The sequence below is a fragment of the Salvia miltiorrhiza genome, chromosome 5, assembly GCF_028751815.1.
Source record: "Salvia miltiorrhiza cultivar Shanhuang (shh) chromosome 5, IMPLAD_Smil_shh, whole genome shotgun sequence".
In the NCBI taxonomy this organism is placed as follows: Eukaryota; Viridiplantae; Streptophyta; class Magnoliopsida; order Lamiales; family Lamiaceae; genus Salvia; species Salvia miltiorrhiza.
Genome location: NC_080391.1, coordinates 6,395,050 through 6,417,749, shown reverse-complemented (window position 1 = coordinate 6,417,749; position 22,700 = coordinate 6,395,050). Strand labels below are relative to the sequence as shown.

Sequence of the window (22,700 nt, the reverse complement as noted above, 5' to 3'; positions counted from 1 at the left end):
ATGGTGTTTGGTGAGAAGAAAAAGTGGAGAGAAATGAAAAAAGCAAAAGAAAAACATGAAAAATGTGATTCAAAATAGAGATTTAATTAAATTTAAAATGTGTTTAGGGACAAATCTAACTTCTTTTAGAATTTTGACAAATCTATATAGTATAAGATAGTTAACCATCCAATTCCACCGCCATTTATCAATGGTCTCCATACATAATACTTAGTAATTTGTAGTGTGCGTGTGTTGGTCAAGCGGTAAAGGGTAAATGCCGAAGGTCAAAAAGTCTTGGGTTCGAGTCTTTGCGACGCGATTTTTAAATTTATTTATTTAATACTGTTAATTTATAAAAAAAATCAGTAATTTATACAATTTATTTTTTTTAACCAATAATATATGGATACATTTTGTAGTTTGCGTTTACTTAATTTGTACGATTCATTAACAAAGATGAATTTATTTATAGTTGGTTATCAATGACATTAATGATTAAGATCTTAGTAATATGTTTTTTTTATCCATTTTTCACTATACATGTTATATAACACATGCTTTTTTCAAAATATATACTTTTATCTATGCGAACGAGGAAATAATCCGTTTTCTCTCACTTAAGTCTGAAAAATAATTCTTTTTGTCTTATCAGGTTATGTAACGATATCTTCAATAAGGTATGATCAACTATCCATGTTTTTTGTTTTATTGGGCGCGTGAGAGAACGAATAAGTGCATTAAGTCAATAAATTAGTCTCATACAACATAATATGCTTTATTGGGTGCATGAAAGAACGAATAAGTGCATTAAGCCAATAAACTAGTCTCGTCTTATAATTGGAGTCACGAAGTATCATTTTTAACTTCAAATTAATAAGCGATTGGTAAGCGCAAAGGAGAGACGAGTTGGCTAGTTTTACAAAGATTTATTACTACAATCTCATCTATTGTGTTAATCATGGATCCACATCCAAATAAATGGATGTGCATAAGTGTGACAATGAGGTGATCTATGTTTGGAATAAGCCTACGTGTTGGCGTTAATGTGAAATAAATCTATTATAGTACATGAAATAAAATACGACATATATAAATATTAAGAAAGAAACAAATATATTCTGACCACTATTACTTAGCCCCTACCATTTCTTACAAGTTAGTGGTTGGAATGTCTCCACAACTCAATACAACAAAAAACTCTCATTCCATAAAATAAATATGTCAAATATATATATGTATTTTTTAAAAGACAGGACTCTCTCAGCACAAAGATTTGGTAATCATATCCGTCGCGGTAAAAATATCCATGTCAGCACTCGTTTCTCACAGTAGTCGACACCTACAGTAAAAGAATTTACAGTATCTGCATTTATTTACGGCCAATTTTGTCGGTGAAAATTAAAAATATGTGGGAAATATATAATGTTTTAAAAAAAATAAATTTCTGCTTTCGCCATACTTTCTTTTCTTGAGGTCCACTATTGAAATCTGTCATCTGCTCTGAAAATTTTCCTTTTTCTCTTTTCCCCTTTTCCGGTTACCGCTCGACAAATCTATTCCTATCTTCTGTCGCTAAATTTTATCGTGTATACGTCAACTATCAGTAGCTGTATAGTTCTCAGCTGTAAGTTGTATTTTTCTGCCTCTGCGCCTCGATCGGTGTTTCTGCGCGGCGCCGGCGCCGGAGGCGGAATTTCGAGCATCGACTGCGGGAGTTGGAGTAAGGGAGATGGCGAAACGCGGATATAAGCTGCGTATCCTTTTAAGTTCTTCGTTTTTCTTGTCTACGCGTGTTTGCTGTTTTTGTTTGTATGCGGAATGTGAATGTGCATGTCGGTGAAGTCGAATGCGCGGTGGCGGAATGAAAAGTTAGGGTTTCAATTAGGGATTTAGTGATCTAAGCTGATTCGTCATTAATTTTCTTGGTAAGTTGTTTTGTTTTCTCGGTGCAAGGCAATTAAGTTAGAGAGAGGAATTGAGAATTTCACCAAGAATTGTTGTTTAGCTTTCGTTCTATATATCTCTTTCTGTAGGGAATTTGAAAGGTTACTCAGTTGTTACAGTGGTCTTGATTCTTATAGCTATAATAATGTATGTTTTTTTTTTTTCGTTTTTCCGGAATTGAATTGGAAGAGTAAATCTGACAATTTCATTATTAATTTGGATGTGGTTTGGGAGGGAAGCAAGATTGAGATTTCATTGAATGTAACATGTGTAACCTTTATTTCTAGATTTTCTTTGGTGGATCCATTGTCAAACAAATAATAACTTCTTGAGGTGTCAGGTGATGAGTTGCATCTATAATTTTTCTGTAGTAAATCGTCCATCCTTGACTGTATGTAATGTAGAGGAATTTGTCGCACATGCGGGGAATGTAAATTGTTTGAGCTTTGGGAAAAAGAATTGCCGCGTATTTATTACAGGTGGAGATGATCAGAAAGTGAATCTTTGGTCCGTTGGCAAACCCACATCTCTAATGGTTAGTTCACAGATGGCACTGCCTAATTAACGGAATTTCTGTGCACTGCTGTAGACACGTGTTTCATGCAAATTGCTTAATGAGCGTTGTGACTCCATTTTTGTAATTGAAGATTGACTTATTTCCTAGTATGTGTCAGCTAAATTTGTTGTTCTTTGTATGTATTCAAATTCAAGTAAATGCGCTATTTGATATTTAAAGGAAGCAGAGGTTTCTCGATAAATGACTATAGACAGCCTACACACTTTACCTGGTTTATCTTGCTGGTATGTAGGTCTGGCAGCGACTTTTACACCAGTTTATGTTGAAAGAGCAGCATGCTTGTTTCTCACTCTAGATCACTCTTGCCTGCTACTTTAATTAGTTGCATTGTTCTTTATGATAGATGATAATACAATTTCTTTTATGCTGGTACTTGAGTAGCTGTAATATTTTCTCTGTATATTTTGCTACAGTGTCACTTGGATGATATTTTTAAATTGGCAAAGTTCTGAATACATCTCCTAAATATTGTGCTTATTCTTTTTGGGAAAGTACTGCCTAAACTGCCATGCTCTTTTTAGTTTTAACACATTATGCCAACCTTTTGATGATGCAGAGCCTGTGTGGTCACACTAGTCCGGTTGAGTCTGCAGCCTTTGATTCAGCAGAAGTTTTAGTGGTAGCTGGATCTTCTTCTGGGGCCATAAAATTGTGGGATCTGGAAGAAACTAAAAGTTAGTGTACTTTTTCTTCTATGTCCTATGCATTTTGGATTTGGATTTGGAACTCTAAATAGATTCTTATTTTTAAGTGAGTTAAATTATCAATATGGATTTTGACGACTGACTGTAAATTTATATGTCATTAAGTTGAATATACTAGTTGTTTCTTAGAGAGTTGAGTGCTGCTGCATGTCAAATCAATGTGACATTTTATTTCTAGTGTTTGATGTATGTAAGTTCTCTGTTGATCTGACCCATGCTTATAAATAAATCCATATGATATCACTCTTGATGTTGTTAATGCTCTTAAAATGTAGTGGTTCGCACTCTTACCGGGCACAGATCCTATTGCACTGCCGTTGAGTTTCACCCATTTGGTGAGTTTTTTGCATCTGGTTCCATGGATACTAATCTAAAGATATGGGATATCAGAAAGAAAGGGTGCATCCACACATATAAGGGCCATACTCGAGGGATCAGTACAATAAGATTCACTCCTGATGGTCGCTGGGTAGTGTCTGGTGGATTTGATAATGTTGTAAAGGTATTGCCGTGAGGATTTTTTGGAAAATGAGATTTATAGAATAATTCTGATCTGTGTTGTTTGGTCCTAAAAACCAATTTCTGGTGTCAAGGTGTGGGACCTGACTGCTGGAAAGCTTTTGCATGATTTCAAGTTCCATGAAGGACATATTCGTACCATAGAATTTCATCCGCTTGAGTTTCTTTTAGCAACAGGTAAAAATATGCCTATGGTTTACTTTAACTGCCAATGTACTGTTTCATACTTCATGGTTTAATTAGTGGGATAATGTATAATCAGGTTCAGCAGACAAAACAGTGAAATTCTGGGATCTGGAGACATTTGAGATGATTGGATCTGCCAGGCGTGAGGTAGTCGAACTTGTCCTCAGAATTTTTTTCACACTAAAGAATGTTTAAAGCTGCCTGTAAGCATTGTCCTCTTCCTCTCACGTTAAAGCAGAAATGAGAAAGATGAAAATTACATTTATAATAATGACCAGCTTCTTGTGCCCAGACCCCAAACACCATAGGTATTGGGATATACTGAATAAGTAGTTTTAAGTCTCGTGACTGAAGTGCTATACAGTTGTGCATCTTTTAGTAGGCTTTATTACCTAGCATTCTCAGTTGGGGTGATTAATCTGCGTAAAGCTCAAAGCAGACTTGTGTTTGCTTCTTGAATTTTCTGTGAGTAAGCAAACCTTTCTGAACCCCACATCATGTAAATACTCTGTCCTTAGTCCTTACACTTGTGAAATTGCTGGTGGAACTGAAGTTTGGAAATTTCTTGTCTACCTTAACTATAATTTATCATGTAGGAAGAAAATATTATACATGTTTTGTACTGTTTTTGCATATTTCAAAATCAGTAAGCATGGGCATTATCTGGTTGATATTAATCTTCTGTCGTCATTCACTCTTCTGTATTTAGTGTCCAAAATTAGGAAGAAAAAATGGAAAGAAATTGAATCTAGTTTGTTTCTGATGTATATTCTCATATGTTTATTTTTTATCTGATCATAGTTCTAAAAAATTGTTAGTTCTATATCATGCATGGTCAAGTTTGTTTTTGTCTTCCCTCAGGCTGCAGGAGTGAGATCTATTGCCTTTCACCCTGATGGTAGAACCCTTTTTTGTGGACTTGATGATAGCTTAAAGGTCTGGCTTTGAAGCATTCATTTCTTGGCTTGCTGGTTTATAGAAAAACAATTGTTGAGATGGTATTTATCTTCAACTGCAGGTTTACTCGTGGGAGCCTGTAGTTTGCCATGATTCAGTTGATATGGGATGGTCAACACTTGGTGATCTATGCATTCAAGATGGGAAACTTTTAGGCGGCGCTTATTATGAAAACTCCGTTGCAGTTTGGATAGCAGATGTTTCGGTATTTTCCAGTTATTTTTGTTAATTAATTGTCTTTAATCTCCTTTTTGTATTTTAAAACCCCATATTTCTTTCCATAACAATAAAAAATGCCATTTGTGCATCAGCTTATGGAGCCTTATGGTACAAGATTGGCTCCGGAGCAGCATGGCCACTCTGAGCTGAAACATGAGAGTGAGGGAAGTCCTTTGGAGAAGGAAGAAAGCCATGTAAAGTCAAAGTCCAATCTTAAGTCTACAGAGCTAGATAGTGAGTCTAAGGACATCAAAACTATCTATGTTGACCGTAAGTTCTATTATGTATTTGTGTGCTCTCTCCATCCTTCAAGAATTGTCTCTTAACTTCTTGGCAATAAAGTCAATGTTCGACCCTTTTGAAGCTGCAGGTGTAAATTCTGTCAGTTCCAAGACGACTGACCCAGTTGAAGTTCCTAAGGTTGTACAGCCATCTGATTCCAGCCAAATCAGCACTATTGGAGTTCAGAAGCGGAATCCTAGATCAAGTTCTCCTCCATCTGATTCCAGCCAAACCAGTACTATTGGAGTTCAGAAGCGGAATCCTAGATCAAGTTCGCCTCCATCTGATTCCAGCCAAATCAGCACTATTGGAGTTCAGAAGCGGAATCCTAGATCAAGTTCGCCTCCATCTGATTCCAGCCAAATCAGCACTATTGGAGTTCAGAAGCGGAATCCTAGATCAAGTTCGCCTCCATCTGATTCCAAGGAAATCAGCAGCATTAGGATTCAGAAGCACAGTTCTCCAGCAACTTTGCCTCCATCTGAATCCAAGGAAATTAGCACTATTGGAAAGCGTGGTCCTGCAGTTAGCTTGCAAGCAAAAGTTAATGTGCCATCTGTTAATAGATCTATTATCATGCCAAGCATAGTACCACGAGATGGCCCTGGAAAAGATTCGATTGGGTCTAGAAGGGAATCCATTGCCTTGGCTAAGGCCAGCAGTGGCATGAATTCTAAGCCACCTCACACACGGAGGCAGTCAAGCAGTAGGTTAGATATGGAAAGAATGTCAGTGTCCCTTGAATCTCTGCCCCCTGATAATGTGAAAAAACCTGTTGTTAGTAGAAAGGATCCAAGCCTTCGTAATAGGCTGTTCGCTGATGCAAATGCTAAGGACTCTTCTGAGGAGAAACAATCAAATATAGATACTGTTGTCGAAAAGCCTGACAGAACTTCATTGCCAGCCACAACATCAAGTATGTACAGTTCTTAATTCTCTCTGTATATATGCTCCGAGCTATGTCTCCTTAAGCCTGTTATCATTCTATTATTACAGCCCATAAACCTATATGTATTGCTTTATGTGCATCTGGTGTTACGGGGAATCTTGACCCAAGTCTCTCTCTCTCTCTCTCTATGTGCTGGTAAAGTCAAAGAAGAAAACCTACTAGTAATCAGTTCGCTTGCTTTGTGGGGAGTTCACAGATTACAAAAGTAGGAAATGCCATAAGTACCTACTTCTCTGCCATATTGTTCAATTGTATTTATGGATTTTGGTTCCAGTTAGAAACTGATCCTGATTTAAGAATTCTTCTCATGATAGTGTGTATGATGAATGAAACCAGAACTCTGAATACAATTATCTGCTGATGGTAATATAAAGTCTAACCATGTTGCTTAACATAGTTATCTGTTGATGGTAATATAAAGTCGGTCCTCTCTTGGCATCAACGAAGTTAGGATGTTGGTTTTCCTTTCATGCTTATAGTTCTTTCATCTCCAGCAAGCAATTATTGTTGTGTGTTGTGAAGTACTTCTATTCCTACTTAGGCCAGTTCTAATCCTCAACTCAATTTTGTTTCAATTTCTTTAGGTGCTCAGGCTCTTGATTCCAGCAAAGGGGCGAATTCCGTTAAAGTTGTCAATGGAGGTTGCTATTTAATCTTATTACTACTGAGAAACGATAGTAGCATAATCTTTTACTTACATTTGTGCTATCCCACTGGCAGTGGCAGTTGTGCATGGAAGGACTCGCAGTTTGGTTGAGAGGTTTGAAGGAAAGGAAAAAATTGATGTGGGTGACAATTGCACCTCTGATAAGGCTCATGGCGTTGTTTTTGAGCCTGCGGAAACTCCCTCCCCCCAGGTAAAACTGTCCTCTTCTGCACGGATCTTATGTACCTTTTCAGTTGATTTTTACCTGATCTTTGAACGATGTGGCTGTTCTGGTTTCTAAAGCAAGTTCTAGATTTAAGCCTTTTAATACACTGTTAGTGGATAGAGACACAATATAAGTTGAAAATGGACGAGGAACAGAATTTTACCACTTCATTCTGTATGAAGTTTTGGCCACTGATTCTTTATACTCTGTCTAGGATTACAATTACTAACTGAGCAACTCATAACCTCAAAATCATTTGTGTTCTTTACTTTCCAGAGTAACTTTTTATTGCTAAACACTTGTTCTTTTACTCGTGTTTGCTCCCTTGCTCCCTGATAGACTACATGCCAGAATTAAGTATAAACTAGAAGATGTTATCTTGTCCTTCATTGTGCTGTTTAAAATCCAAAGTTGTCCAACTCGGAGTTTATGTTTCGGGTAGCCCGGCCAATGGTATTGAACAAACTCAGAAAATTGGTTTTCTTCCTTTCTTAAAGAGACTCAATTGTCTATTCAGTTAAACTTTTCATGAAGTGCCAAAATTTGTCTTCTCCAAATTAATGATGCAATTGTCTTGAGTTGCACCTTTCCTGTGGAACACTATTATATAGATTAAGATCAGATGAGTTTCTAGCAAGTTAGAAATGTCTTCCTCTAGTTTGAGTGCCGTACACTGTTCTATGTTGTATGTTTCGCTATGTAAAAAACTTTGTGCCTAAACTGGTATTACTGAATGCTACCTAGTTTTCCACTTTCATTATTATTGTTTTATATATTAGTCTAATGATTGGACCGTGTTGCAGGTTGTTGACCAGAAAATTGATGTGAGAATGGAGCCTACTTTGGATGATAATAATGTCCTCGAGAATCTTATGCAGAGTCATGATGTGCTATTGAGTACATTCCGGTCCAGGCTGACAAAGCTACAGGTAGTTCTCAAAAAGATTCTTCATGTCTAACTCCAATCGAATTCAATATTTCGTTGCTTGCGGTTTTTTATTTGCTGGAGTCATGAGATCTTTTTGTAAGCAGCGTATCCTAGGGTTAATATATCAGTGATTATATTCTGTTTATTTTCATTTTCTTCTTTTTGCATAATACTATCATTGTCCTCTTTGTATTTTTTCTATTTAAGCCCCTTCAATACAATTTTTCTTTGTCTGAGCTTTCTCACTAGAGAACTGTAATTTCCCTGGTGCAGGTGGTGCGACACTTTTGGGAAAGGAATGATGTTAAGGGTGCTATAAATGCTGTGAAGAGACTGCCTGACCTTTCTGTCAGTTTTTTTTTTTTTTTTTGAGGAATTTTGAATTTGTTGCTGCAGTGCAGAAGTATTAACTGTTTGTATCTGCAATTTTTTTTTTTAAACTTATTTTACTTGTGCAGGTACAGGCAGATGTAGTTGGTGTTCTCATTGAGAGGATGGAGGTTATTACATTGGACCTATTTTCTAGCTTGCTTCCTGTGCTTTTAGGATTATTGGAAAGCAAAGCAGAAAGGTAACATTTACCTGCAACATTTACCTGCAACATTTGTGACTTTCTTTCTCCAATTGACAAAGAGGATTAGAAGAGACCCCACCTAGAGTTTCTTAAACCAAATTTATTAGATCTGGTATTCTGGTGGAGCAGCGGCAATGTTGGAAAATCATCTTCTGGGCTGGCTGTGAAATTTGTCCTTCTTTGGTAGAAAACTATAACCTTCTTCATTTGTAGGCATGCTAGTCTTTCTTTGGAAGTGCTTCTGAAGCTGGTAGCAGTCTTTGGCACAGTAGTTCGTACAACCGTTTCAGCACCTCGTTCAGTTGGCGTTGATCTTCATGCAGAGGAGAGGTATTATCTCATTTACTCATTCGTTTTTAATCAAATTGGATGTAAGTTCTACTGGATTCCGAGATATTGATGTTTTTGCTTGCAGACTTGAATGTTGCAGACAGTGTTTTGCACATCTCCAGAACGTACAGAACATCCTTCCGGAACTTGTGAAGTGAGTATCTCAGTCTAGAAGCATTCCAATTTCGTAAATGGTTTATGTCATTGATTTAGTTCGCGAGCATAACTGTTGTCCTTTGGTGTAGGAGGGGAGGTGGCTTAGCAAGATATGCACAACAACTGAACATGGTTCTCCAACAAACATAGTGTCTATATTCAACTGGATGAAGGAAAAGAAGAGTTATAGTTAGCTCGTTTGCCAATTCACAAGAATCTAAGAATTCTTTGAGATACATGGCTTTTTGCAGTGGGCATGTGGCAGTTTTTTGGTGCTAATCTCCATTTTCCCCATGGGCCTTTCTGGTGCTGTTAATCCTCTTTGTCCAGCTCCTCTGTAATTAATTATGTGCAGTGGTATATATATAAAATATAGGAGCTGCAAGCTGTAGATGTTAAATGAGATCCAAGATAAAATCTATAGTGGAATACTCAGTTTTGGACACTTGATCTATTCCTACATATTAAAGATCCCAACTTTTTCCTGATTTTCTTGACGTCTTCTTGCAACATACATAAAAATATTAGCCAAATCAATCGTCATTTGGTAAGACCCAATATTGTACTACATAACAATTGTAAGAGCTTAATAGTAATTTTTTTATAAAAAGATAGATATGCTTTGTTGTATCCATAGACGTAATAAAAGTTTATACTTCTTTATCATCTGGTAGTAGTCTCAACTTTTAACTCAATTTTTTTGGTATGCGTTGTGTGCTCTCGTGATAAAATAGTGAATGCTTGATCTTGTTAAAGGGAAATAATGATGAGTGATGAAATTTAGCCTATCAAGTGGTCGCCTGATCGGATAAGAATTTAAATTCACAAAACAACATATAAACACAATGCTATCTTTATTAGATTAGGAGAAGGTTTGTGTGTGTTTTTATTATCCGAGTAGGAGTAGGTGTAGGAGGGAGGGGGCTTGCTTTGTTAAGTTCCTTGTTCATAATCTAGAAGAGGAAGGCTGGTTCGATTCTTTTTAGGTGTCTGTAACTTTCCTTTTTCTTTTGGTTTGCTTATGTTGTCTATGTCTCCCGTCGATACAAATCCAATATTTTCCCTCTGATTTCCAGAATCTTCTCCTGCTCTCTTTTCCTTCCATAAAAATTCAACCAAATTAAATTCCTACCGCCCTAGCTCTTGTGAATTATTAGTTCCTTTGATTTTCCCCTAATTTGTTTCGAGGGCTTTGCCTTCTTCTAATTGTGCGGCGATCGAGCGAATTGGATGGGGGCAGAGGATGGTTGGAACTCGTGGGCGGAGCTTATCCTGGCAGCCGCCGTTCTGAGGCACGGCCAACACCGCTGGGACGTTGTTGCTTCGGAGCTCCGAACCCGTTCCCGCGACCCCACGCTATTCACCCCCGAGGTCTGTCTTCTCACAACACTTTTACTTCATGCATGCATGCTTGCTACAAAGGTGCCTCAATTCGTCTTCTGCTTTATTTTATGGATCATATGTCGTGCCCCCTATTATTTTAATCATGAATTCACATATAAAAATTCAACAAATGCTCTTATAATTTTAGTGGGTGATTGGTTTTCAAAATTTTGCTACTGTTCATGGTTTGATAGAAAAAAAGCATAATAGTATATTTTTTTGGGCATCAACACAACGCGGTCAGCCTGCATAATTAATAGTTAAGGCAAAATGGTAGTCATAGCCAACTTGATACATCCAAGATTGTATAATGGAGTTACTTGAAGGGCATATCGTTTGATTATTTTCCCTGTGGGAAATGTGTAGTTGCAGGTTTGCAAAAGCAAGTACAATGAGCTGCAAAAGCGTTATTCTGGGTCCAGGTGAGATAAGCTTCATTTTAACACCAAAACCAAACATGCTGACTTGGTGTAACACTAACATGATTATGGACACCGTAGGGTCTGGTTTGAAGAGCTGAGAAAGCAATGTGTGGCGGAGCTGAAGCAACAACTGGCAAGATCTGAAGCTTCAATAGGGTTAGCACAAATATGCATACTCCATCACTACTACTACTACTACTTTGCTTATTGCCAATACTGCTTGGCCTGCACATATACCTTCTGCTCTAACTTAGCTGCGTTAATACATTATTTGATGTTGCTGAGCAATAGTGTTCCGACCTCTGGAAATCATGTCTGCACATCAATTTGTTACTTGGGTTTAAGATGAAAAAACACGAGGCTTGCTTATGTAGCATAATAGGAGCCTTGACTTGCAACATGCTTTTACTACTTGTAACTGTGTGTGGTTCTTTACATATTCTTGGTCTTTTTTTCTCAGGTTTCTTGAATCAAAAATTAAATATCTGGAGTCAGAGAAACAAAATCCCTATCAGGCTGATTGTGATTGGAGCCAGACTGGATCACCAAATTTTGATGGCACCGACCCTTCCAGCCAAAACACTTCCAAGGATGAACATTCTGCTGGAAGCTACACAGAGGACCCCAGGACAAGGACAGATTTGCCCTGCAAACGCCACCATCAAGAGATGGAGATAGGTACAAGCCCCAGCCTCTCAGTTTCTTACGAGGGTGATAAAGACTTGGGTATTCAGAAGCTGGCGGAAGCTGGTCAAGAACTAATTGCTGGAAAGAGACGAGGTCGAAAGAGGAAAAAGGATTGCAAACAAGCAGTTACAGAAGTGAGTGTTGGTGAGAGAGACAACTTAGGCTCGTCTAATGCTGGCTCCACTTCACAAAAGGAAGCAACAGCCACACCTTACAATCAGAATAGGCACTCTGCTGTGAAGAGTCACAGTGTAAATGATGCTTACACCATCAAAACAAACAATTTGATGGAGATATTTCGATGCATCGCACATAGTGAAGCAGCTCATGTCTTCAAACATCGCATGGACAGTCAGGTATGAGCAAAATGGATAAAATAGGACCAAAAGCATTTGGTACATTGTTCCATATATTGAATTGAGCTTCTGATTTTTGTGGACAACTACAGAAACAAGAAAGATATAGGAAGATCATCAGACACCATGTAGACATTGGCATGATAAGGTCAAGAATAATCAGTCACTCCATAAAATCAGCTAAAGAACTCTTTAGGGACTTGCTTTTGCTGGCAAGTAATGCTTTGGTGTTCTATTCGAGAAACACGCTCGAATACAGATCAGCACTGTCTCTGAGAAACCTGGTCATGAAGGAGTACAAGCAGCACTGCAGGGAATCTTGCCATGAAGGAGTACAAGCAGCTATTCCGGCCTTTCTTCTGTTTAATCCACCTGTGAGGCCGCGGAGTGCTCGCCCCCGGCCTTGTAAAGACAGGCTGCCGGGTAAATGGTACAATGTTAAGAATATTTGACGTAGCGAAAGCTTAGAATTGCTGGCGAATTGAGAGGCCACTCAATTTCTGAATTTTCATTCCCAAATTAGCTGCTGAAAGTGACGACAAAAACCGAATATATACACAAAATCTAAACCCTAAAGCCCATGCAAGGGCCCAAAGTCAGCAAAGACCCAAGCCCAACAAAATATGTCCAACACAAACTTGACAAAACAAAATAGAAATGCCTAAGACTTAGGCTGAAATAAACGATCAAATTTATCCATAAAAGCAACAGCTTCAGCCGTGACTTCATCATCACTAGCGACATCATTCTCCCCCACCAAAAAGCGAGTCGACCTCGACGAGGAACCACCATCAGAATCAGCCGAGTTATCACCGTGAAAAGGCACGAGGTGTTTGACATTAAACACATCGGAAGTGCGGAGATGAGGGGGAAGCTTCAAACGATAAGCATTTGGGTTCAACTTCTCAACAATTTCCACGGGGCCAATTTTACGAGCCGCCAACTTGTTATATTCATGTGCGGGATAACGATCTTTGGTGAGCACTGCCCAAACAAAATCACCCACCTCAAAGTCAACATGGCGGCGACGACGATCAGCAGCACTCTTGTATTTAGCATTAGCAGCAACTAACTGGGCACGGGTAGCTTCATGTGTACGACGCAGATTCTGAATAAGATCCACCGCACGACCTTCGGCGCGGACAGGAGAAGGGAGAGAGAGTAAATCCGTTGGACCTCGAGGAAGAACAGCATAGACAACTTGAAAAGGAGATAAGCCTGTACTGCGATTGACAGCAGAGTTATGAGCGAATTCAGCCTGAGGAAGCTGAGAATCCCACGAACGCACATGTTCACCAACAAGGCAACGCAATAGATTGCCTAAGGAGCGGTTGACAACCTCCGTCTGTCCATCAGTTTGGGGATGATAAGCGCTACTGAAATCCAAACGAGTGTGAGCCATGCGCCAAAGACTACGCCAAAAGAAACTCAGGAAACGAGTGTCGCGATCAGAAACAATAGACGATGGGAATCCATGTAAGCGATAAATCTCGCGAAAAAATAATTGAGCGACATGAAGAGCATCAGAGGATTTGCGACATGGAATAAAATGTGCCATTTTGGAAAAAACGGTCCACCACCACAAATATGGAGTCGTGGCCACGTTGAGTTCGTGGGAGGCCTAACACGAAGTCCATGCTAATGGCTAGCCAAGGCGCAGACGGAACAGGTAAAGGCCTATAAAGGCCGGCGTTAGAAGCTGTCCCTTTAGAGACTTGACAAACTCGACAACGCTCGACAAAACGAGTGACATCACGGCGAAGAGAAGGCCAAAAATAAGAGCGTTGCACAAGCTCAATAGAGCGATCACGGCCAACATGACCTGCATTGTGTAAATCTGCCACTAGTTTGAAGCGAAGGCTGCCATCGGGAATACACAACCGAGTCCCTTTGAACAAGAATCCATCAACAACAATGAAATCTGTTGCCTCTCCAGCATGGACACGAAGAAGTATCGGTCCAAAGAAGCTATCTGTGGGATATAATTCGGGCAACAGTTCAACACCAGGAACCATAACACGCAAATCTGTGAGGACGAGAGAACGGCGACTGAGTGCATCCGCTACTCGATTAGACGCTCCGGATCGATGCTTGAGCACAAAGGTAAATTGTTGTAGAAATGCAACCCATGATGCATGGCGAGCAGATAAATTATCTTGAGTGGCGAGATGACGCAACGCCTCGTGATCAGAAAAGAGGACAAATTCACGTTGAAACAAATAATGCCTCCAATGTCGGACAGCCCGAACCACAGCATAAAATTCCACATCGTATGTGCTGTAGCGAGAGCGGGCTCCAGATAACTTTTCACTAAAGAAAGCCACAGGACGTGCGGCTTGGCTAAGGACAGCCCCAATTCCTGCTTTGGAAGCATCACAAGATAGCTCAAATGGCTGATCAAAATCTGGCAGAAGAAGAACCGGGGCTTCGGTCAAGCGGTGCTTGATAACGTTAAAGGCAGCTTCCGCCCCCGGCGTCCAAACAAAAGGTTTTTGGCCTATGCAATCAGTAATTGGAGCCATAATAGAGCTAAAGTGAGCAATGAAACGTCGATAAAAAGAGGCTAAGCCATGAAAACTTCGAGCCTCTGTGATAGTTGAAGGGGACGGCCAATCGCGAATGGCAGCGACCTTAGACTCATCGACCCGAATTCCTTGAGAAGAAATCACATAACCAAGAAATAGCACAACGTCGACGCAGAAGATACACTTTTGAGGTGAAGCATAAAACTTCTCAGAGCGCAAAATAAGCAACACTGCTCGGAGGTGATCGTAGTGAGCCTCCCACGAGCGGCTATAGATAAGAATGTCGTCGAAATAAACGACGACACACACACCAATAAGGGAACGGAGTGCCTGGTTCATTATCCGCATAAAGGTGCTCGGCGCGTTAGATAAACCGAACGGCATGACGAGCCACTCAAAAAGGCCTTCCCGAGTTTTAAACGCTGTTTTCCATTCGTCACCAGGCCGGATACGTATCTGGTGGTAGCCACTACGGAGATCCAACTTGCTAAAAATGGCTGCACCACTAAGTTGGTCAAGCAAATCATCTAGGCGTGGAATCGGAAAACGATAACGAACCGTAATTTTGTTTATCGCGCGACTATCGACACACATGCGCCATGTAGAATCTTTTTTTGGAATGAGCAATGCCGGGACAGCGCAAGGGCTTAAACTTTCGCGAACACTACCTCGCTGAAGAAGTTCCTCTACTTGGCTGCGGAGCTCGGCATGTTCCGTAGGGCTCATGCGATAATGAGGCCGATTCGGTAGAGAAGCTCCTGGGATCAAGTCAATGTGATGTTGGATGTCACGGAGTGGGGGCAAACCAGAAGGCAACTCGTCCGGAAAGACATCAGAAAATTCCTGCAAGAGACGAGCAAGCTCAGGAGAGGACGATGTGGCTTGATTAGGACGTTCAATCCCCACGAGAAAGAGAGCATAAGGTGCTGCAGAGAGCTCGCGCCATAAGTCCGCGCGAGAAATGAGGAACACTGAAGAGCCTGGTGATGGAGAACTCGGCAACGAAGAATGAAGCACTATCTTGACACCATCAAATATAAAAGTATACGTGTTAAGACGGCCATCATGGGACACCGATCGATCAAATTGCCATGGTCGGCCTAACAACAAGTGACACGCATCCATGGGAACAATGTCACACCATACGGAGTCTTTGTAACGAGAACCCACAGAGAAATGAATTAAAGCACGACGGTCCACGGTAACAGAATTGCCACGTTGAATCCAAGCAAGAGTATAAGGAGAAGGATGTGGTTCAGTAGGCAAATTAAGCTTAGCCACAGCAGTTGCTGCCACCACATTTTCACAAGAGCCAGAGTCAATAATAAAACGACAAACTTTACCATTGATTGTGCAAGTAGAAGCAAATATGTGTGAGCGTTGTGGGTCCAGATCGTCGGCTCGAGGAGCGAGATAAGAACGACGAAGCATGAGTAGGGGGGCCACTATCACCAGTGACGTGTTCTTCGACCAATGGTACCACAGGCTCCACATCAAAATGCGGTGGGCCATCATAATCATGCTGCACGTCTTCCGTAAGGAGTGCGTGTTGGCTGCGGTTGCGAGGACAGGCAGCGCGGCGATGTCCGGTTTCACCACAAGTAAAGCAACGATCAGAAGTGGGACCGACAACAGCCGGCGGACGTGGTGTCGTGGCTGTGGCAGAGCTCGCTGAGGGAGCAGGGGCACGCTGCTGCGAGGAAGTAGAGACATTAGCAGGACGTCGACTTGCTTGAGTTTCTAAGAGAACAGCGCGCTGGTGTGCATCTGCGACAGAAACGGGAGCAAAGAGATTCAAAGTATCCTGATATGATAACTTCAACCCACTAATATATCGAGACACCAATTGAGCAGGAGAATCACGAATATCCAAACGAGACAATAGCTGATAGAATTCTTCGGTATAAGCATCAACCGAACGAGAATTCTGACGAAGAGTGTGTAGGCGTTGATATAGCGTATTCTCATAATTAAAAGGAAGAAATTCACGCTCAAGATGTTTGCGGAATTTCGACCAAGACGTGATACGAGGTTTACCCTGCCGTTGACGGGTGACCTTCAACTGATGCCACCAGGACGACGCGCGCCCACGAAATCGGGTTGCCACAAGTGCCACACGACGATGATCGGGGACAGCCTTGAACACCAATAACTCATCCACGGCATTGATCCAGTCCAAAAAGTCCGACGGGTCGAGGCTACCTGTAAACTCCGGGAGATCGAGCTTGAATCCCGATTCCCACCGCCTACTGTCGTCCCCATGAAAAGTGTGCTCAGGAGCGAAAGGATTGACGTCGGAGAGGGTAGCAGACATAGTGTCCGAATCGAGGTCAGTTTCCTCAACTGGTGGGTGAGGCCGATGCCGATGGTGGCCACCGGCGCGACGAGGATGCTCTGGTGCGGCATGGTGCTGCGGGCCAGGCCACGCGTTGGAAACAGCAACCCGTAGGTCTTCGAAGCCCGCCGTAAGGGCTTCAACCTGTCGATTCAACAGGGCAATGTCGGCGTCACGACGAGCATCTGCCTGGTTCTGTGGTTGACGACGGGGTGGCATCGCGAAGAATCGTACTGGTCTCTAGATACCAACTGACGTAGCGAAAGCTTAGAATTGCTGGCGAATTGAGAGGCCACTCAATTTCTGAATTTTCATTCCCAAATTAGCTGCTGAAAGTGACGACAAAAACCGAATATATACACAAAATCTAAACCCTAAAGCCCATGCAAGGGCCCAAAGTCAGCAAAGACCCAAGCCCAACAAAATATGTCCAACACAAACTTGACAAAACAAAATAGAAATGCCTAAGACTTAGGCTGAAATAAACGATCAAATTTATCCATAAAAGCAACAGCTTCAGCCGTGACTTCATCATCACTAGCGACATCAATATTCTTCCGGCCAATGATTCTAGTGCTTCGGAGGAATTGTGTAATTCCAATTACGATGTTTCAATGAATGCCATGTTTAAGGCTAAGAAAGTTAAGCTTGAATCTGCTGATACACAACCTAAAAGTGGTGCTGTAAAACGAGGAAGAGTTTCAAAGCGATCTTGTTTATGAATCTTGTTTGAAAAAAAGAGATCTTGGGCCAAACTTTCCCGGGGTGGGAAAGAGCTGGTTTTGATTTTTTGTTTAAGATCGTCTCATAGGTCAAGATCGGTGAGATGGTAAATATGTACCGATCCAAATCCATGTTCAGTGACATATATGTAAATTTGTTGTTGTCTGGTTGTGATTGGATTAACATATAATTGCCCTTTTATAGATCCTAACCTATGATACGAGACTGCGCTGTACAAAACATGATCGAAAATTGTTGAGAGTATTGGAAGAATAACTTTAGTATAAATGTGAAATAATCTGGAAAAGTTATAGAGGATAATGCTTTCCTTGTGATTTTTTTGTCATAGATGTTTCTTCTTTTTGTTAAATCATATGCAGATACAGTATGTTTGATTTGTTGGAATTTCTTAAAATGCTCAATCAAATAACAATTGAGAAGCGTGAGCTGCGAAATGCAAAGTTTCAAGTCAATGTAATAGTGTATATTATATTATGGGTAAATATTAATCCAAGATTCAAATTTTATATTTAATCTAAAAAATATCTTAACTTATCGTTATATCAACAAAAGACCCAAATTAAAATGATAACAAGTTATGATATAGGTTACGATTCTGTCACACAATGATAATGTATATTTTGGATTTTTTTATGAAATACTGATTGGACAAAAGGTCGCTGTTTCAATCGAAAATTAAAATAAAATTACAAAGTAGTTCCAAGTTTTCTCACAATTAGGAAAATCCTAATCAGTGATGGGAGGAACAAAACCTAATTACGAAGACTTAAATGATGAAAGGTGATAATTAGGGATGACAATTTACCCGCGGGTAATGGATACCCGCGAAAACTCGAACCTATTAGGGTGGGTTTGAGAGACATTTGATATCCACGGATAGTTTCGTAGTTGCAATTCACTATCCATTTAGTTCATGGATATGGATTTGGATACTTACTATCCATACCCACGAAACCCGTTTACCCGCGAAAAATATCCGCGAAAATACCCGCCAATTACCCGTGAAATACCCGTCAATTACCCGTTAAATTTGTTATAAATTTATAATTAAATTTTATTTCGTGGGTATCCAATGGATAGTGGGTAGCGGGTATCCGGCGGATAGTGGGTGGCGGGTATTCGACAGATAGCGGGTGACGAATACCCGACGGGTAGCGGGTTCGCGGATACCCGACGGATAGCGGGTATCCGCGGGTGGCGGGTTTGGATACCATTTGATATCCATGGATAATTTCGCGGTTAAAAATCACTATCCATTTAGTTCGTGGGTATGAGTATGGATAGTCACTATCCGTACCCATCGTACCCGATTGTCATCCCTAGTGATAATGGTCCAATACCGTACTAGATATGAATCGGCAGCATTCCTTACTATTCACTCCACTCTCTATCTCTCTCATGAATGAAGGCCCAAACCCTCCATTTTTCCCTGTCAAACTACTTTTAATAGTGATTATTTTTGTGTCGAGGAGGTCTAGCCCAAACGATAAAACTAAGACATCAAAGATTCTCTTTTAATACATAATTTTATGAGAGATTTAGTTGTTTGAGAAAATATAACAAAATTAAGTTCTATTTATAGAGGCAAAATAACACAAAATTTAATGCTATAATTTTTATAAAAACTAATCTATAATAAAATGTGTTTAAAGTTTATTTAGATAGTTTTTTGATGCACGACTAGAAAAATACCAAGTTTTAAGATGTGGTGAAAGATGTCACGGTGACTTACCACACCAATGCCCCGCCTGCCCTGGCCTGTTTCGAAAAAAACAAACTACATATTATTAAATAAAAAGAAAGAAAAAAAAAAGAAAAAAAAAGAGAGAGATTGCATGATTTAGGCTTCTTGACATGTCATTTAGGTTAAGAGTTATTGTTGGAAAATACAAGAGGATTGTCAATTTTTTGGTTTATATAATCCCTTTTTTTTATCAAAAAATATATGAATTTAAGATTAATTTTGAATCGTCTCATTGACGATAATTTCGCACAAGTTTAAGTAATGTTTGCATACCAGTAAATAGTAATAGGGCTGAATGAGGAAATTTCGCCAAAATCTAATCTGAATAATACAATGATTTGTAAATTCTCACTACGACATTAACTTGAATTTGGACGAAATTGTCCACCGTGATATGATTCAGAATCAATCTTAAATTCATATATTTTTTGATATAAAAAAATGATATAAACAAAAAAATTGACAATCTTCGGGTATTTTCCAACAATAACCCCTTTATGTTATGGGAAGTTTATGGTCTATTCATGGCCCCATTTGTAGGACGGAGTGAGTATAATTGAGTTCACACAATAAATAGTGAAAAAAGAAAATTAATACTCCTTCAATCCACAATTTAATGCCCCACTTTGGTGTGGGCACGAAGACTAAGAAAGTTGAAAAAGATGATGTGGATGAAATAAAAGGATAGTGGTTAAAAGATTAGATTACTTTTACTAATCTTTGATTAGGAGGTTGCTTTTAATTTTTGAATTTATTTTTATATGTATTTGGAATTATGTTTTTTTTTCCTTCTTGTTTACTTGACAGCAAACTTTCATTCTTTTTTTTTCGTTTTTTATTTCTGCTTTAATTTTTCAATTTTTCAGTTTATTAATATGAAATTATGGCCTTTAAATTTCATTTTTTTTCTTTTTTTAATATGTCTTTTTTCATTTCCTTTTATAATCTGTCAGCTACACAATTAATTGGCAGATGCGAAGCACTTGTAAATAGGGGTGAGCATCGGTTCGGTTCGGTGCAAAATCGAACCAAAAACTCAAAACTGAAAATCGAACCGATGGTTAAAATTGGAACCGAACTGCACCAATTGGGGTTCGAAACCGAACCGATAAAACCATCGGTAACGATGCAATTTTTTTATTTTATTTTTTTCGAAAATACTAATTAAAAATTGTAAAATACACAATTTCAAATGTAAAATCCTCACAACATGAACATGATAAATAATTATATATTATAATTGTGTATTAAGGTTTTAGTTTTAGGTTAAAAACTAGAAAAATAATTATATATAATAAAATATTAATATTGATGAGGAGTAATATGTGCAGAGCAGAGAAATTATATAAGTCAGAGGAGTAGGCTTTATCAGAGAAACGGGCTCTCGCAGAGAAGTCAGAGGAATAGACCTTATCAGAGGAACGACCTACACCAGAGAAGCCGTTCTCGCCAGAGGAATCACCAGAAACGCGGGAAAATCTCCCGCGTGAGGGCAATTTTACTATTTTGCCCCTGACCAACGCAAGGCGCATGCTCTAATGATGAATTTACTCTTTTACCCTTTACGTGTAATCTATAAATAGCTGCCTACGTGCTCTTTGTAATTTTACGTGATCTTTACTCTCAATACTACAACAGCTTTCTCTCCAACACTCAGCAATTTCATAATCCTCTCTCGTTTTTTCCGATCAAACTCTAGGTAATTCACCGATAATTCACCAAACAAACGTTCGTCGTTTATTTATGCTTTACCAAATGTATCGGTTCGGTTCGATTTAAAACGAACCAAAAATGGAAACCGACACCAAACAGAAAATTTTTGGTTTTTACTTTTCAAACCGAACCGAAAACCGAACAATAGAATTGAGACCGAACCGCACCAATCCAGTTCGATTTTCAATGTCGGTTCGATTTCTGCTCACCCCTACTTGTAAAGGATTAAAAGTTGGACCAAAAAATGGAGGCAAAATGATCTTTCATTGCATAAAAGTACAGTGACAGTACAGAGGTCCCTCCAAAAGTTTGGAGGGAAAAATCAAACTCCACCTAACATCAAAAATCTCTATAAATACAAGAATAACTTCATATTGCATTCAATTCTTACCAACTACAAGTAAAACACTGAAAATGGCTATAGAAAGGCCTAAAATCAAAGATTATGGCAGAAATAAATTAGCACAATGGCTTCTTAACACAACACTAGAGGTAAGCTTCAATATGGTGCAAAAAAGGAGGCAACCCTTCATTTCAAAGTGGATTTGAAGATCATATGGAGGATTTGGCAGAGATCGAAAGCCGTCGCATTGGATTTCGGCAGGTTCGGCTCCGATCCAGAGAGAGGGAACCACATCACTTTGGATTCCAGCACGAACTCTACTGATTCATAGAGATCGAAGCCTGAAAATTCCGTTTCTGACACCATCGTGTCCCACAAGAGAAATCGAGGACACATAATCCATAACAATACCCTCCATCGATGAAGATGGAGGAATTTTTGAGGCAAGGCGAATTCATGGAAAGTGAAGACAAGAGAGATCGCAGAGAATGAAGAAATGAAGAGATGTGCGACGATGATCCAGATGTAGATTAGGGTTTGAGAATACTCTAGAACTTGGAAGAAATGAGGGAACAAGTGATGTAAAACACAAATAAAATCGGCCCAAATGATTTAAGATGGAAAATGGGCCGACTCATTAATTGATTAAATGAGGGGAGAGTAATTAAATTAGAAGGTTAATTAGTTGTTTAATTAAGTGAGTTAAAAAGTGGGGTGAGATAATTAATGACAAAGAGTAGTAATTTTAATAATGAGGCAGAGTAAAAAGGTACAAAAAACATAATAGAACTTAATTTGTAGACAGTTTTTTAAGGACAAGTAGGGCTTTAAATTGTGGACGGAGGGAGTACATTTTAGGTTGAAATGAGTCATTCATAAAATACAAAGATTGTATAATTGATTTTAATTGTAGATTGTGTATATGAAAGAGAGTGAAATGAATTTTTCATTTGAATAAAATAATATATATATATATATATATATATATATTTTAATTTTTTGCAGTAGTGAATAGGCACTAATATTGACATACTTATATACACATTAAAATATCTTCTTTTCGCCATAAGATTTTTTTTTCATAAATAAAACTTTTGCTTGAATGCAAATAATATTTTTTATAAAATCAGATACTCTCTCCGTCTCATAAAAACATAAACATTTGTGAGTGAAACGAGTTTTAAGCTAGATAAAAGTGTTTTATAAGTGAAAATGAGGTCTCACTTTATGAAAAAAAAGTAAAGGGATTGTGGTGGGGTAGTATACAAA

At 39.2% G+C, this 22,700-nt stretch overlaps 2 protein-coding genes across 3 annotated transcripts; both read left to right on the top strand.

Moving 5' to 3' along the window:
- The first annotated feature begins 1,416 nt into the window (after window positions 1–1,416).
- Window positions 1,417–9,667, top strand: LOC130985532 (katanin p80 WD40 repeat-containing subunit B1 homolog KTN80.4). 2 transcript variants are annotated; one of them, XM_057908548.1, is made up of 18 exons: window positions 1,417–1,736; window positions 2,331–2,461; window positions 3,060–3,177; window positions 3,483–3,709; window positions 3,801–3,903; window positions 3,989–4,059; window positions 4,774–4,848; window positions 4,931–5,074; window positions 5,181–5,358; window positions 5,459–6,286; window positions 6,904–6,960; window positions 7,040–7,176; window positions 7,995–8,120; window positions 8,393–8,467; window positions 8,578–8,690; window positions 8,907–9,023; window positions 9,109–9,177; window positions 9,269–9,667. In XM_057908548.1, exons 1-18 carry the CDS (start codon window positions 1,712–1,714, stop codon window positions 9,327–9,329), a joined length of 2,655 nt encoding a protein of 884 aa, XP_057764531.1. In that variant the 5' UTR covers window positions 1,417–1,711; the 3' UTR covers window positions 9,330–9,667. The 2 variants fall into 2 exon arrangements, with proteins under 2 accessions (XP_057764531.1, XP_057764530.1); XM_057908547.1 differs by having other exon boundaries at window positions 5,453–6,286.
- Window positions 9,668–9,812: 145 nt separating this feature from the next.
- Window positions 9,813–17,928, top strand: LOC130985533 (uncharacterized). The gene is made up of 6 exons (XM_057908549.1): window positions 9,813–10,550; window positions 10,929–10,984; window positions 11,063–11,140; window positions 11,445–12,027; window positions 12,120–12,476; window positions 17,442–17,928. Exons 1-6 carry the CDS (start codon window positions 10,410–10,412, stop codon window positions 17,607–17,609), a joined length of 1,383 nt encoding a protein of 460 aa, XP_057764532.1. The 5' UTR covers window positions 9,813–10,409; the 3' UTR covers window positions 17,610–17,928.
- Window positions 17,929–22,700: the final 4,772 nt, after the last annotated feature.